Source organism: Equus przewalskii, unplaced genomic scaffold (genome assembly GCF_037783145.1).
Source record: "Equus przewalskii isolate Varuska unplaced genomic scaffold, EquPr2 contig_7247, whole genome shotgun sequence".
Lineage (NCBI taxonomy): Eukaryota > Metazoa > Chordata > Mammalia > Perissodactyla > Equidae > Equus > Equus przewalskii.
Window position 1 is genome coordinate 19,567 of NW_027227986.1, and position 16,887 is coordinate 36,453.

The 16,887-nt window shown below is 36.7% G+C and overlaps 1 protein-coding gene across 1 annotated transcript in view; it reads left to right on the forward strand.

Moving 5' to 3' along the window:
- Positions 1-16,887, forward strand: part of LOC103540832 (disintegrin and metalloproteinase domain-containing protein 32-like) — a 67,311-nt gene that overhangs the window by 13,414 nt on the left and 37,010 nt on the right. The window contains exon 2 of the mRNA XM_070606850.1: positions 10,892-10,971. Coding sequence (XP_070462951.1) covers positions 10,892-10,971 — 80 coding nt within the window. The remainder of the gene's footprint in view (positions 1-10,891; positions 10,972-16,887) is intronic.

Consider the following 16,887-nt stretch of genomic DNA (forward strand, 5'->3'; position numbering starts at 1 on the left):
TATTTGGCAATTAATTTAATTATAGTGTACCTTCCCGTGGGTCTCTTTGAATTCATATTTTTTGGTCTTCTTTGGGCTTCCTAGATCTGGATGTCTATTTCCCAGGTGAGAGTAGTTTTTAGCCATTATTTCTTCAAATAAGCTTTCTGCCCCCCTCTCCTTCAGGGACCCTTATAATGTGTATATTGGTCTGCTTGATGGTCTCTCTGAAGTCCCTTAGGCTATCTTCACTCTCATCATTCTTCTTTCATTTTGCTTCTCTGATAGGATGAATTCTATTGCACTGTCTTCAAGATCACTGATCCTTTCTTCCGCTTGATCTAGTCTCCTTTGAATCCCTCTATTGAATGTTTTAGTTCAATTATTGTATTTGTCAGCTCTGTGATTTCTGTTTGGTATGCATTTTAACCGTTTTTCAGTATACAGTTCAGTGGCATTAAGTACATTCACTTTGTTGTACAACCATTACCACCATCCGTCTCCAGAACTTCTTTTCATCTTCCCAATCTGAAGCTCTGTACTCATTAAACATTAACCCCTCATCATCCCATCCCACCAGCTACTGGAAACCACCATTGTACTTTCTGTATCTGTGGATTTGACTACTCTAGGTGCCTCATATAAATGGAATTAATACGGTTTTAAACATTTTTGTGAGTGGCTCATTTTACTTTGCATGTTGCCCTCAATGTTCATCCATGTTGTCGCCTGTGTCAGACTTCTTCCCTTCTAAAGGCTGAGTAATATTCCATTGTGTGAAATACATATAGAAAAACATATATTTCATTTTGTTTCTCCATTCATCTGTTGACGGATACTTGGGTTGCTTCTACCTTTTGACTATTATGAATAATACTGTCATGAACATGAATCTACATGTGCTTGTTTGAGTCCCTGCTTTCAATTCTTTTGGCTGTATACCTACAAGGGGAATTGCTGGATCATACACTAATTGCATTTATAATTTTTTGAGGCATTGTCACACTGTTTTCCATAGTGGCTGTACAGTTTTACATTTCCACCAACAGTGCACAAGGGTTCCAATTTCTCCACATTCTTGCTAATGTGTGTTATTTTTATTTTACTTTATTTTTTATGACTATAGTCTTCCTAATGGGTATGACATGGTGTCTCATTGTGGCTTTGATTTGCATTACCTCTAATGATTAGTGATGTTGAGTATCTTTTCATGTGCTTATCAGCCATTTGTATATCTTATTTGGAGAAATAAGTATTCAGGTACTTTGCCCATTTTTAAAATTTAGTTCTTTTTGTTGTTGCGTTATAAGAATTCCTTTTATATTCTGGATACTAGATTTTTTCCAGAAAAGTGACTTGCAAATATTTTCTCTCATTCTGTAGGTTGTCTTCCCTTTCCTTTGACTCACAAAGTTTTTAAACTTTGATGAAGTCTAATATATCTGTTTTTTGTTGCTCATGTTTTTGGTGTCATATTTAAGAATCCACTGCCAAATCCAAAGTCATGAAGAAGATTTACTCCTGTCTTCTTCTTTTTTTTTTTAAAGATTGGCCCTGAGCTAACATCTGTTGCCAATCTCTTTTTTTTCTTCTTCTCCCCAAAATCCCCCAGTACATAGTTGTATATTCTAGTTGTGGGTCCTTCTAGTTATGCTATGTGGGATGCAGCCTCAGCATGGCTTGATGAGCGGTGCTAGGCCTGCACCCAGGATCTGAACCGGTGAGACCCTGGGCTGCCAAAGTGGAGCACGCAGACTTAACCACTTGGCTGTGGGGCCAGCCCCTACTCCTGTCCTCTAAGAATTGTATTGTTTTAACTCTTATATTAATGTTAATCCATTTTGAGTTAATTTTTGTGTATTTTTTTGTGGTAGGGTTCCAACTTAATTTTTTTGCATTTATTCTAGTTTTGTTGGAGTTTTTTTGGTGAGTAAGATTGGCCCTGAGCTGACACTGTTGCCCATCCTCCTCTTGTTTTTGCTTGAGGAAGATTGTCACTGAGCTAATATCTGTGCCAATCTTCCTCTATTTTGTATATGGGATGCACTGACACCATGGCTTGATGAGTGGTGTGTAGGTCCACGCCCAGGATCCGAACCTGCGAACCCTGAGCTGCCCAAAGTAGAGCGTGCAAACTTAACCACTACGCCACTGGGCTGGCCCTCTTTTGTTTTTAAACTATATCCTGCCCCTATTTATTCCTAATAATACTTTATTCTTCCCTTAAAATCCACTTGTGCTAATGTTAATGTAGCTGGGTCAGTTTTTCCTTGGTTAACATGTGCTGTAAACATTTTTTTCCATCCTTTTATGTGTCAGAGTGCCTACTGCTCACAGAATGTCCATGTTCCTGCATAGATTTCTTGGCCTTTTTCCATTTAGACTTGGTCAGTTGAGCTAGCTCTTGCTCATGGGGTTGAGAAGAAAAGATGTGTGTCATTTTTGGATCAAGTCAATTAAGAACTGGTATCCTTCTTCCATTTTTCTTTTCTGCTGCCACAGTAACCTTAGAAGCCATGAGCTGAATTTATAGTGTTACCACTTGGAGGGAGCCTGGATCTCTGAGACACTAGTTCAGTGAGAGCTCCTGGTGACTCTCATCAGACTTTGCATGAAAAACAAATAAGGTCTTATTGTCTTAAGCCACCGAGATTTCAAGGCTTATGTCTTACCATTTTATAGCCTTGTCAGCCTAAATTGACTAATATAGAAATCAGAACTTTGAAGTGGTGTGTTGCCATAACAAACTTAAAATATGTGCCTTTGACCTAGCTGCTGGGCAGTGAGTGGTGGGTGATGCACAGCAGGTCACAAGAAATTGAAACCAGCTGGAAAAAATGGAGATCTGTGTTAGGAAGTCAAAAAACATTTGGTAAAATCAGAGCAAGCTCTGACAGCCTACATTCTACAGTAGTTAGATAACAGAATGTTAGCAGTGGAGTGGGTTTCATTGCCCAAGTTTGGCCAAGTGTTAACAGAAAGAGAGCATCTCAGGAAACAGTTGGCTAGTTTGCAAATAGAAATGGTAGGGAATAAGTCTAGAAACTTGGGGCCTTGCAAGCTTTTAAAAGGTGACTGATTCCAGATTCCAAATAGTAAGAAATGAAATTTGAAAAGTTTGAGCACTGGGGCCAGCACAGGGGTGCAGCGGTTAAGTCCGCACATTCTGCTTCTCGGCGGCCCGGTGTTCGTCGGTTTGGATCCCAGGTGTGGACATGGCACTGCTTGACATGCCATGCTGTGGTAGGCATCCCACATATAAAGTAGAGGAAGATGGGCACAGATGTTAGCTCAGGGCTAGGCTTCCTCAGCAAAAAAAAGAGGAGGACTGGCAGTAGTTAGCTCAGGGCTGATCTTCCTCAAAAAAAAAAACAAAGTTTGAGCACCAAAACCTCAGTAAAAATTCTCAATTAGAGAAAATTACTCAGGGCAGAGCTGTAATTAAGGGTGTGGACTTAAGTTATATTTTTCTAGATAGACTTAAGTTTGTCATCATTAAGTTGAGAGAGAGAGACAGAGAGAAATGAGAGAGGAGGGAGGGAGAAATAGGATTTAGGCAAAGAAATGACAGAATGAAAGCAAATATTTGAAAATCATTTGTCTGAAAAGGTTCTAGTATCCAGAATATAAAAGGCAAAAAAATAAAGCAGATTTGAAAATTGTGACTTGAAAAAAATTTTTATGTATGTTACTTGCACATCAAAGTTACTAAAAGCAACTAGATGAGAAACCTCTGAGTTTTTGAGGGTCGTGTGTTGCCAAAGGAACTTCAAACTCAGATTAAACAAGATTTTGACTATTTGAGAATTAAAACAACCCTTAAGCCAGAAACTTCCAAATACAGGAAGAAAACTGAAAAAGCCATGCAACTCTCAAGGAGGGTATACTTATATTTATCTGTTAAGATATTGTATGCTCTCTATTTAGTATTCTTTTTATTTGATATCATTAAAAAATCTCATTTCCTGTCTTATGTGTTTTGTATTTATAATTTTAGTGTAACGTGTAATTGACTTACAAAGTCTAAAATTAAGCTATATATTTTCTTCCAAAAATTACAATGACCTTAGAAAGTTGTGAGGCACCACCTTCATCTCCTTACATATTGTTATTTAGAATTTAGTGCCCCTTTTATTTATTGTTTCCCAAATTAGTCATCCTCTTTATTACTATTTGTTTACTTAGTGCTCACTTAGATTTGTCCACAAGGTTACAACTTTCTTTGCTTACCTTTGTTCTAGCGCCCTGCTCCTTCCTCCTCAGTAGCTTTTTCGTCAAGAGTCTCAGCGGTAGATTATCTGTCTGTTCACTTGAAAATATATTTATATCTCCCACACTCTTGAATGACAGTTTAGCTTGATGTAGAATTTGAGACTGACAGTTGTTTTTCCGGTAGCACTTTGAGAATATTACTCCATTGCTCTTTGGCCTCTTTCGTGATTGTTATATAAAAAAACTTTTTAATTATAGAAATTTCAAATAAATGCAGAAGTAGGCAGAAGAGTATAAGCAACCCAGCTTCAACAATTATAAACTCTTGGCTAATTCTGTTTCATTTTTATATTCCCCACCACTTCCTCTGTTCTCATATTATTTGGAGCAAATTGTAGACATTATTTCATTTCATCTCTAAATATTTCAGTATGTATTGCTAAATGCCAAAAAAGATACTTTTGAAATATAACTGCCGTATCAAGATCACAGCTTAAAAATTAACGATTTCTTATATCATCCAATATCCAGTCTGTGTTCACATTTTCAATTGTTTCATGAGTGTAATATTTTTCCTTACAGTTTGTAATCATCAACCAAATAATGTCTACACGTTGTTTGAATCAGCATCCAAATAAGATCCACTCATTGTAGCTGGCTCCTTTCCTCCCCCTTCTCTTGTTGATTTCATTTAGTCTGCAACTTTTAGTACCATCTTGATATCGATAACTCCAAATTTTTCACTCTCTTCTCTTGCCCTCTGGTAGGCAGCCTGTAAGATGGTTACCAATGTTCCTCACATCCTGGTAATCACACTGGTGTGTAAATCCTCCTCTTAAATGCAAGCTATGTTTTACGATTGCTTCTAGTGAATAAAATGTGGTAAAGATGATGGGATGTCTGTTCTGAGATTAGGTTACAGAAAGACTGTGGCTTTTGTCTTGGGTGCCCTCTTTCAATTTTTCTATTTCAGAGCCCTTGCTCAGGGGGAAGCAAGCTGCCATACTGTGAGTAGCCTTATGGAGAGATCTGTGTGGCCCTTGCCACTGAGGCTTTTCATTAACAGCCTAGGAGAACCCAAGGCCTGCCAACAGCTAAGTGCATGAGCTTTGAAGTGGATCCTACCCTAGTCAAGCCTTGAAATGGTTGCAGCCCTGGCCAATACCTTGATTGCAGCTTTGTGAGAGACACTGAGCCAGAGGCATTCAATTAAGCTATGCCCAGATTCCTGACCTAAGGACGCTGGGGATTAATAAATGTTCATCATTTTAAGCTGCCAAATTTGGGGATAATTTGTTGTGCAGTAATAGATAACTGATGCATCATCCTTCAGTCTATTCTCAACATAAAGTTTTCTTGTTAAAATGTAAGTCGGATCATAGCCCTCCTCTGCTTTAAATCTTCCAATGTTTTCTCATCTCACCAAGAATAAAAATTAAAGCCCTAACTATGACCTATAATGCCCTATAGGATCTCACAGCTTGAATCTGCCCTGACCTCATCTCTTATTCTTTTCCTCCTTGCTCCAGCTATTCTAGTAGCTTCCTTACCACTCCTCAAACACGCCAGAATCTCCAAAAGAGCCTTTATACTTGATATTTTTTCTCCCTGGAGTGTTCTGCCATAGATGTTCATTTGCCCCCTTCTTCACCTCCTTCAAGTCTTTGCCCAAATGTCACCTTTTCAGTGAGCCTTCACTGACTGCCTTATTTAAAACTGACCTTCACCTCCAGCATTCTCTATTCCATCACATGATTCTGTAGGTTGGTTGTGCTGTTCTCAGGTTTAGACTGGCTTAACTCACCTCTGGCTCGGCTGTGCTGTTTCCTGCATCTGTCGTCAGCTCCTGGGTTGGTTGGCAGCTGGATGATCTAGGATGGGCTCAGACACTGGTCTGTCAGTTGGAATCTGTTCAGCTAGGGTGCTTTGGTTCCCTTTCAAGTGGTCACTTAGCCTCCTGTAGGCTAGCTCAGGCTCACTTACATGTGATTTCAGGATTCTAAGGCAGTGAGAGGACAAGCCACAGTGCACAAGCACTTTTCAAGTCTGCCTGTGTTACATTTGTTATTGTCTAATTGGCCAAAGTAAGTCACATGGCTAAGTCTAGAGTTAATGAGAGGTCTACCAATGGGAGAGAATACGGGGAGGGAGATTCTTGTAGCCATTTTTGTAAGAGTCTACTTATAGGCTTAGTCATACAAGGTAAAGAAAAAGGAAGTTGTATTTTTGGCACACTTGAATTTGTGGCCTATGAAAACTGAGTCTTGTATAGAGACTTTCAGTTAAGCTTTTTTGGCTTATGTCTTACTCTTACCTTCTAGTGTACTTATCACATCTGATTTCTGAAATTCTTTGGAGTTTTTCTAGGATCTCTCAAGAATTATACCACTTTGATGTTTAGTTTGCCTTCTGGAAAATTGTTGAAACCTCTTATTTGCTGATAGCTCCTTTTGTTTTTATACTTTTAGAAGGGTTTTGGTTGAGAGAAGAGAGAAACATGTGGTGAGTCAGCTGTCTTTAATCAGAAATCATATTATGGATGTTAATCCTTTGTCTTTCATAGTATGTATTTTCTTCCAATCTTTGCTATGTCTTTAAGGATTTTAAAAATATTTCTATTTATTAAAATATGTTTATCTTTTGACTTTTGGGTTTTGAATATAGATATTTGATATAGATATTCAAAATACATATTTGAATTGAATTGTACACATTTGAATACATATACAACACACACACACGTAGGAATCCAAATTAATTATTTTTTAAATGGATGTTCACCATCCATTGAATATTTTCCCCCAGTGATTTGAAATGCTACCTTTTCATAATTCTATTCCATAATTTTTTTGATGACTCCTAATTCAGTTATTTAATTATAGTAGTTTAGACTTTTTCTGTTGATTCTCTAAGAACTTTAAATAGTTATATCATTTGCAAATTATGATGTACTGTCTTTTCCTTTCTAGTATTTATACCACGTCTTTCTTGTTATCATCTTATCTTATTAACCAGGGCATTCAAAACATTTTTTAAAATGGCAGTGATAATAGACTTCTTTACCCAGCTTCATTTGAAATTCTCCTTAGTGTTTCATCATTAAAATAATTTTTTATATTTGCTTTTTAATACTCTTTTCCTAGTTAAGGAAATTTCCTTCTATTCCTAGCTGTGTCCCTATTCTTTAATTTTCTTTGTCAGAAATTTTTGGCCTAGTTCTAATTGTTTATTTTTTCTGTATATGAACTTTAGAATCATCTTGTGTTGTTTCAAAAAATTCCTGTAGACTTTTTAATCTCTGACCCAGCGATCCAAAAGGACGAGATGATTCTATCACCACATATGTCAGCAGCACCAAATCTTCACAGGTGACTGCAACCTGACAATGCTCGCTTCTGCATCTAAGTCTTATCTGGGTGTGTGATCTAGTCATATACTCCACCCTACTTGCAACGGTGTCTAGTATATGAGTTATTTGGTTCCCACCCTCTGATAGCAGAGGGAGACAAGGTAGAAATAGGTAGAATGATTGAGCCCATCAACAGTATCCCACAGTCCACCTCTAGGTGTGCTACTTAACATTCATATTCATCTTTCTTACCATTCTTAAACTTTCAAGAAACAACACAAAAAATAACTTTTTTCTCCCTCATTTAATATAATCATTCCTTATACAGGAGAACTAGACAGATAAGTGTATCACCTGAAATTCCACTTGCTGGGAGCATTTCCTTTCTCTACTCTCTTTTGGGGCCAAGTATAAATGGGTTTGTAAGGTTATACCAGTTGACTGACTTTGAGTATTATTGGCATCTCGTGCACCTACTTTTCCTCCTTCAGTTAGCTGCTCATAGGAAACTATAAATGTAGGTTTTAAGAAGTGATGGAATTGTGATAGGAGTAGGCCCACCAGAATATGAATTACTTGCTTATGCAACTTTAAGTTTTCAAGATCCGTTGAAACACAATCTTATATATAACACTTAACATTTGATGAGTACTCCTGGGAATGTCTGATGATGTCAGTCTGTGAAGAGTGGCTCAGGTTGCAAGACCATATAGTATCACACGGTCTGAATTTTAACCTCTATCAGAGTCTAGTGATGAGCTAGAAACTTTCGTAAAAGAGATATAGTTATATACTATATTAGTTTCCTGTGACTGTCATAATAAAGTGCCACACACTGGGTGGCTTAAAACAACAGAAATTTATTCCCTTACAGTTCTGGAAGCCTGAAATCCAAAATCAAGGGATTGGCAGTGGTGATTCCTTCTGGGGCTCTGAGGGAGAATGCATTCCATCCTCTTTCCTAGCTTCTGGTGGCCACCAGCAATCCTTGGCATTCCTTGGTTTGTACACATATTACTCCAACCTCTGCCTCTATCTTTGTATTGCCCTCTCCTCTGTGTGTCTTCTCCCCTTCTCTTCTTGTAGGACACCTGTCACTGGATTCCTAAATCCACCCTAATCTGGAATGGTCCAGAGGCTACATACTGTATAGCCTATAGACATTTTTGGAGGGATTATTCTACCTACCACAGATATTGAGACGTTTAGGATCCAGGTAGAAGCAGAACCAGAGATGATAAAGACCTGAGGCAATATGGATGTAAAGGTATTCTGTCATCACTGTGAGGCGAAAATGCACACTTGCTCCTGGAATTCTCTGCTTATTGATAGAAAGAAAGCAGCACCTTTTTGTATCAATGGTTACATACAGGTGCGAATGCCTGTGTTGATTTGCTTCAGCAAAGAGGCCATATTTGGAAAAATATTTGTTATTGCAGTCATCACCTGATTAAACTTAAGACAACTTATTGTCATTCTCTGTTGCTTATCTGTCATTTGCACAGATCAAATAAGTAAAATGGAAATATAATAGGAATCCCTGCCCTTGGATATTTCAATTCTTTTCATGGTGGGACTACTTTCTGGATTCAGAAGGACTTTTGACTTAATGTTTTGATGATGGTGCAGGTGATATTCAGAGGCTTCCATTTGGCCCTCTCTACCATAATAATCCTTGTCTGATGGGTTAAGGAGACAAGATGGGGATTCCACAAGTTACTAATTATATCTGTTTCCACACACTATTCCATAATTGGGCAAATTATGATAGGATGAACTTGTAGACCCATTTGGGTTCAATGGAACCTAAATTCCATTCATCACTGACTTCTCCTTGAAAGCATACGTCTTTTCCTGAAGTGAACTACAGTGGTATTTTAGGTCCTCAAAAACCAGTATTAGTTCAGAGCCAGTGTTTAACGTTCCACAGAAGGTCTGAGTAATTGGTTTTGATTTTGTGGATCCAGTTTGAGAATTTTTCTTCTCGTTGAGTTCATCCTACATACATTTATTGATATGACTGAGACTTTTAATCTTAGTGCTTCTTATTTATGTCATACTTTTATGATTTTATGCTTTTGTTTTGACAAAAAGTATTTCACTGTAAAAATCTGTAACTTTTTGATTTATTTTCTGGGTGCCTTGTGTGTGAGCTTTCTTAGTTTGGAATATTTAATCAGCTTTAAGTCACAGTTTTTTTTACCACACTGCTATAAATTTAAGAAAATCAGTATTCACATATGGTATTCCTCTTCTGCTACACGTTATTGTGCATATTAGTGTGTCTATATAGTCATAGTTTATGACATTACATCCTATTAAAGGACTATGATTCCCACAGTTGTTTTAGCCTTTATTCTATATTTAAGTTTATTTAATGCTCACTGTGAGGCCTTTTGCCTCAACTCTGTTGATGTATTTATTGGGAAAAGTTTGTCTGCCCTTTGTGACAGGCGCATGCAAACTATTTTCCTTGAGTTTTTGCTTATAAATGTCTATCTTTTGCTTCTATATTTGAATAACAATTTTGCTGGGTATAAAATTCCTGGGGCCACACTGTCTTTTCTTGAAGATTTTTTTTAAGACACTGTTCTTCAGTCTTTTAACATTGAATACTGTTGTAAAAAATTCTCAAGCCAGCCTTATTTTCTCCTGTAATGACCAATATGGTTTTTTCTTTTTGCTCATGTACCCATAGGATTCTTTCTTTATCTTAGACATCCAGTAACTTTAGTAGAATATGTCTCAGTTTTAATTATTAACAGGTATTGCTGAAATGCAGTGTACTTTCTAGTCTATTGTTTCAAATCTTTTATTTCAGGAAGGTTTTCTTTTTCTTTTTTTTGAAGAAGATTAACTCTGAGCTAACATCTGCTGCCAATCCTCCTCTTTTTTCTGAGGAAGACTTGTCCTGAGCTAACATCTGTGCCCAGCTTCCTCTATTTTACATGTAACGCCTGCCACAGCATGGCCTGACAACCAGTGCGTAGGTCCGCACCCAGGATCTGAACCAGTGAACCCCGGGTCGCTGAAGAAGAATGTGCAAACTTAACCACTGTGCCATTGGGCTGGCCCCTCAGGGAAGTTTTCTTGAAGTATATTTTTTGATTATTTTTTGGTGTATTTGTTCTATTTTCTTCAGAAATAGCAAATTTTGTGTAAGTTGAATACTTCCCCCTGTCCTTTTTTTGGTCTTTCTTAACTATTTTTTCTGTTTTTAAATTAAGTGTTTTCAAGATTTTTTATAGGAGTACACAGTGATGACTCATATTTGCATAAGTGTTGTGAAAGAACCTGAACAGATTTTTAAGACACAGTTATTAACTGCTTTTTTTTTCTCGCTTTCTTCAGGTTCTGAAAACTCATTTATACAAGTTATATTTCCAGAGAAAATCCAAGCAAATACAAGCAATGGTTCAGAAGTAGAAGACGTAAGAGATATTTTCTGCCATCAATATTATTATATGAAATTTCTTATTTTTATTACATAGCAGTGAGATATATCAAGCCCATTATACAGTCATGTGTCCCTTAACATCATGGACACATTCTGAGAAATTCGTCATTAGGTGATTTCATCCTTGTGCAAACCTCATAGAATGCACTTACAGAAACCTAGCTGGTGTAGACTGCTGCACACCTGGGCTATATGGTACTAATCATACACTGTCGTATATGTGATTTGTCATTGACTGAAATGTTATGTGACACATGACTGTAGTATGAATATAAGAATCCAGTATTACTACTGATAAGGAATTTAAAGTTTTGATGGTAAAAGCAAATACATAAATAAGAATGTTCTATTTTGTCTAACATTTCTCATATCCTCATGGTAAAACTATTTTTAAAAATTCAAATACAGATAATAATGTAGCAGAATTAGGGTCTTATCTAAGTGATATCTAGATAATTCAAATGAAGAGAGCAATTTTCTCCAAAATGATTGAGGAGAATCTCTTTTAATGAAAGCCTCATGCCTTATTCTCCCCCTCCATGCCTCTACCAGTTCTCAGAGAGAAGAAACCCTTTATTCTACCAGTTCTCAGAGAGAAGAAACCCTTTATTCTATTATTTTTGTTAGAAGGGGAGATACTTTATCTTATTCATTGATTTATTTAACAAATATTTCTCTAGACTTGTTATATGCATAACTATATGCTAAGTGTCTTAGGGGGTAAAAAAAAGAAATACAGTAAAGGAAGCCTTGCTTGTAAAGTAGCTGATCTTTTGATAGCACTTTATTTTTAAATGTTTTATTGAGGTATAATTTAGACACCACAGAATTCACTCATTAAGCTCAATGATTGTTAGTACATAAATGGAATTTTGTAAATATTACCACAATCCAGTTTAGAATATTTCTGTTGTCTTAACAAATACTTTCATACCTATTTGCAGTTCTTTGCTTCTGTCCCCAGCCCTTGGCAACCACTGATCTGTTTTCTGTTACCATAATTTTGCCTTTTCTGGGCATTTCATATAAATGGAAACATGATACGTTGGTCTTTGCATTGGGCTTCTTTCACTTAGGTTTATCCATTTCATAGCATTTGTCAATAGTTCATTAATTTTTATTTTTCAGTAGATGTGGATAACACATTTAGTTTATCCATTCACCAGTTGAGGGACATTTGGATTGTTTTCAGATATTGGCTATTAAATTCTGCTCTGAACATTTATGTGTGGACATCTATTTTCCTTTCTCTTGGGTCGGTTCTTAGGAGTGAAACTGCTATGTCATATGGTAAGTCTATGCTGTCTCTGTTTTTCAGAATAGATAATTTCTATTGCCCTCCCTTCAAGTTCACTTATTCTTTCTTTTGCCAACCTTGATCTGCTGTTGAGTTCCTTTAAAGAGTTTTGCATTTAATTATTGTATTCTTCCACTCCAGGATGTATATTTTATTTAAAAAAATTTTTGGATCCTTATTGAGAATTTTAATCTGTTGATTCATTGTTGCCATATTTTCCATTGATTCTTTAAACATAGATTCCTTTAGTTCTTTAAACACTTATAGTACCTGCTTTGAAATCTTTGTCTACTAAATCCAATACCTGAGACACTCAATTTTTATTGACTGATTTTTTTTTTTTTCTGAGAATGGGTCACAGTTTCATGGTTCTTTGCCTGTCCTATAATTTTTGTTGAAAATTTTACATTTTAGTTAGTATAGCAACTCTGAATTCTGATTATTTTCCTTTTGAAGGTTGTCCTATTATTTGTTTAGTAACTTGTCTTGGCTAAATCTCTGAAATGGGTCTTCTCCATGTTATGCTGCTGCTGATTTAAAAGAATTCCTATTTTTCTCTGTAAGCCTGGTTTCCTAGAGGTTAACCTTATGTCTGTGTAGTTTAGTGTCTTCCAATTTTTGAATGAGAGTTGTGCTCAAACACAGTGATCCATTTAATGAAAACCCATCCTTTCCTCATTGCATAGTATTGTTACTTTGGTCATAAATCGGGTGGCTCTATATGTCTGGTCCTGTTTCTAGACTCTTTATTCTGTTCTATTAGTAGGTTTGTGTCTCCTTGCACCAATACTACATTGTCTTAATTACTCCATCTTTTTAATAGATCTCCATATTCTTTATTGCTCTTCAAAATTATTTTGTTATTGTTGGTTTCTTGTATTTTTTTTTTCCCCTGAGGAAGATTCACCCTAAGCTAACATCTGTGCCAATCTTCCTCCACTTTGTATGTGTGTCGCCACCATAGCATGGCTTGATGTGTGGTGTAGGTCTGTGCCCAGGATCCAAACCTGAGAACCTGGGCCACTGAGGCAGAGCATGTGGAACTTTACCCACTTGGCCATGGGTCTGGCCCTGGTTCCTTCTATTTTTTAAGGCATTTTAGAATCTGCCTTTCAATGTCAGCAAAATAAATGCCTTCTGGAATTTTGATTGTGATTAAATTGAATCTATAGATTGATTTGGGGAGAAGTGACATCTTTACGATAGTGAGTCTTCTAATCCATGAACATGAAACATCCCTGCACTTATTAGGTCTTATTATTATAGGAAGAGAAATAAAATTTCTTTTCATGATATTTTATAGTGTACAATCAGAAGTTTTGCAAATTTTTTCATTAGATTTTTTCTAGTTATTTCATGTTTTTTGATACCTTTAGAAATGTCATTTAAAAATTTTATTTCTTATTTGTTGCTGATAGAGAGAAACACAATTGATTTTTGTATGTTGATCTTGTATCCACTAACTTTGACAAATTCCTTTATTGTCTTAGTTTGAGTTTTCATTATAGAAAGATTAATGTGGAAGTAGTTTATTTGTGAGGTGATCCTATACTAGTAGTGGGGAAGTGAGACAGAACAGGAAAGGCAGCATATAAATGGTACATTATCAAACTAGTTACCACTGTGGGTAACTGGAACATAATCATGTTGGGAAACTCTGAGAGTCAGTTGAAAAGCACATCAGAATTATTCAAACAAGGAACAAATAAACTGGGGCATTTACATTCCAACTCCTAACAGTCATTGGTGGAGAGTTACTTCTGGGGCAGGGGGCACTAATTCTTAAACATTTTCAGTCTTTGGTGTTTGCAGGCAAAGTGGGTTGCCATTGCCAGTTGGAAGTTGGGCTGGTAAGCTACAATGATAAGGCCTTAGGGTCTAAGTGTGGAACACTAATGTCATGCACTACAGCCTATCTATTGCACATCTCAGATCTTTTGTTCACTGTATCCCATCCCTGGTTTTCAAGGTGTATCTGGTGAAAATTTATAAAAACAAATATGTACAACATGAGGGTTATTGACAATCTACAGTCTTTTTGCAGGTTGTCCTGACACTACAATGGCTGGTAGAGGTTGCTTGCCCAGAGAGTAATCCAGAACTTCATCCCTGAGAGATTGGACCCCTGGTTACTCTACCTTTGTCAGGTTTGTGATTGTTGCAATAGTTCATTTGTATTATCTCTGTGCATGAAAGTACAGGAGATGTCCTACTGAATCCCATGAGTTCCAGAGATATTCCATGCTTCTTCAATTATATCATAGCTGCCCTCTCTCCTTTTGTTAATCATCATCAGTTATCTTTGCTAGTGTAGTAACTGTTGCTTGTTGACTGGAAAGAAGTCATAGCTTTAGGTTTTGTGGAACCCTTACCGTGTCCAGTAAAAGTTTACTTCCTCTGGGAACCAGGATCTCTAGATATGAAGAATGTCACTGACCAGGGCCATTCTTAATCCATTCCTACTTCTACCTCTTGTTCTCAGGAACCTGTTAAATTTTACCTGTTTGCCACTGTTCAAAGTATATAGTACATCTTGAAGAATCTCGAAGAACAAGGAGTTGACATCTTACTTGCACTTCTAAGAGATCATTTCAGTACTTTCATGATGTATGGTAGGACCAGTGGATTGTACGATCATGTTACCTTTGTTGCCCCTCTTCCACTGTAAAGTTTTTTGGTTCTATTGTCCAAGGCAGTGTTATGTGGGATAGCATAATGACATAATTAGACAGTCCTTGAATCCTTGGATAGTACTAATTGCTGAGTCACTAAGGGCAGGAAAGGCAAACCCAAGTTGTCTGCTTTTTTCTTTAGTGTTAGGAGATACAAGCTGTAGTAAGTTGGTTTTTTACTTTGAAAGGGATGTCTTGGCATGTCCACAATCACTGGACCCCTAAAAATCACTGATATGACAAGCTTCTTACTCTTTGTAATATTTTTCTCTCTATCACATGTGTCTTACTAGGGCTCCCAGTGTACTTCTCAGGCAGTTCCTTCTTCGCAGGTCTGAACAACATGTCATCAGTATAATGGACCATTGAGATATTCTGTAGACTATTCAGATGATTAATAGTCCCTTCGGACTATTCGTCATTGGGAAGAGGAGAGTTAGCATAGCCTTAGGACAAGACTGTGAATGTGTACTGATATTCAGTGCAAGTGAATGCATACTAATTTTAATTCTTTTGATGGCAATTGAAAAGTGTATTCACCAGAAAAATAGCCATGTAGCAAGTGCCAGAGGTTGTACTAATCTCTTGTAGTGGGTACAGCATCCAGCATGGCAGCTTCAACTAGGGCTATAACTTGGTTAAGTTTATGGTAGTTCATCATCATCTCCACAAGACAGTTTTATATATTCCTTTCCGACCTTTTTGCCTTTTATTTTCTTCCTTTATTTGTAGCCATTACAATGGCTAGTATCTTCAATACAGTTTTAATAGTAGTGGTGAGAACAAACAGCTTTGTCTTGTTCTCATCTTAGGGGGAAAACTTCATCGTCAAGTATGTTATTAATTGTAGGTTTTTCATAGATGCCCTTCATCATTTTGATGAAGCTCTCTTCAGTTTTCTGAGAGTTTTGATCATGAATGACTGTTAAAGTTTGTCAAATGTTTTCTGCATACATTGTCATTATCATGTTTTCCCCCAAATTTTCTGTTAATGTATGTTATTCATTATGTATATGTTATGTCATGTATGGAATATAGTGAATTACATCACTTGATTTACAGATTTCAAGTCAACTTTGCATTTCTCAGTAAACCCCACTTTCTCATGCTATTTTAATATTTTTATGTATTGTCAGACTTGATTTGCCACTATTTTACTAAGGATTTTCTTGCTTCTATATTCAGAGGGCTATTACTCGTAGTATTATTTTCTTCTAATGTCTTTGCTTTTGGTGTCAGGGTACCATTTTGGACTCATAAAATGAGTTGAGAAGTGTTCCCTCATCCTCTGTTTCCTGAGAAAGGATTAATAGTATTTCTTCTTTAAATATTTGATCGAATTCACCAGTGAAGCCATCTGGGCCTAGTGTTTTACTTGAGGGAAGGCTTTAAATTAGAAATTCGACTTCATATATATGTATGTATATATAATTATTCAGATTTTCTATTTTGTCTTAATCAGTTTTGATAATTTCTTACTTTCAAGGAATTTGTTAATTCCATACAAAGCTGCTCATAATATTCCGTTTTGTCTTTTTATCTTAGTCAGATCTTAGGTACTATTCCACTCCCTTGTATGGTCTCATTTGTATCACAGAGGAGAAATAGGTCTCGTAATTCCCCTCCCTGGTATGTTTCTGGGTTAGAGTCTTTCAGTAAGAGACACTGAAAGAAATTTTCAAGATGCAGGAGGGGAGGCTAAAGTATGTCAAAGCACTTGCAGAGAGATGCATAGGTAGAGGGCATACTTAAGTTTATTCAATAACTTTCAGCCAAGATCCTGTGAATCATCTGCCAAAGTGTTGTAACTAGATGAGTTAGCATGTGGCAGATTCTGAAGAATCACTCAGATGGTGCTTCAGCTTGAGATAGTTGGCAAGTGCTTCCTAGAGGCTCTTAAGATTTACAAGAACTTCTGGTG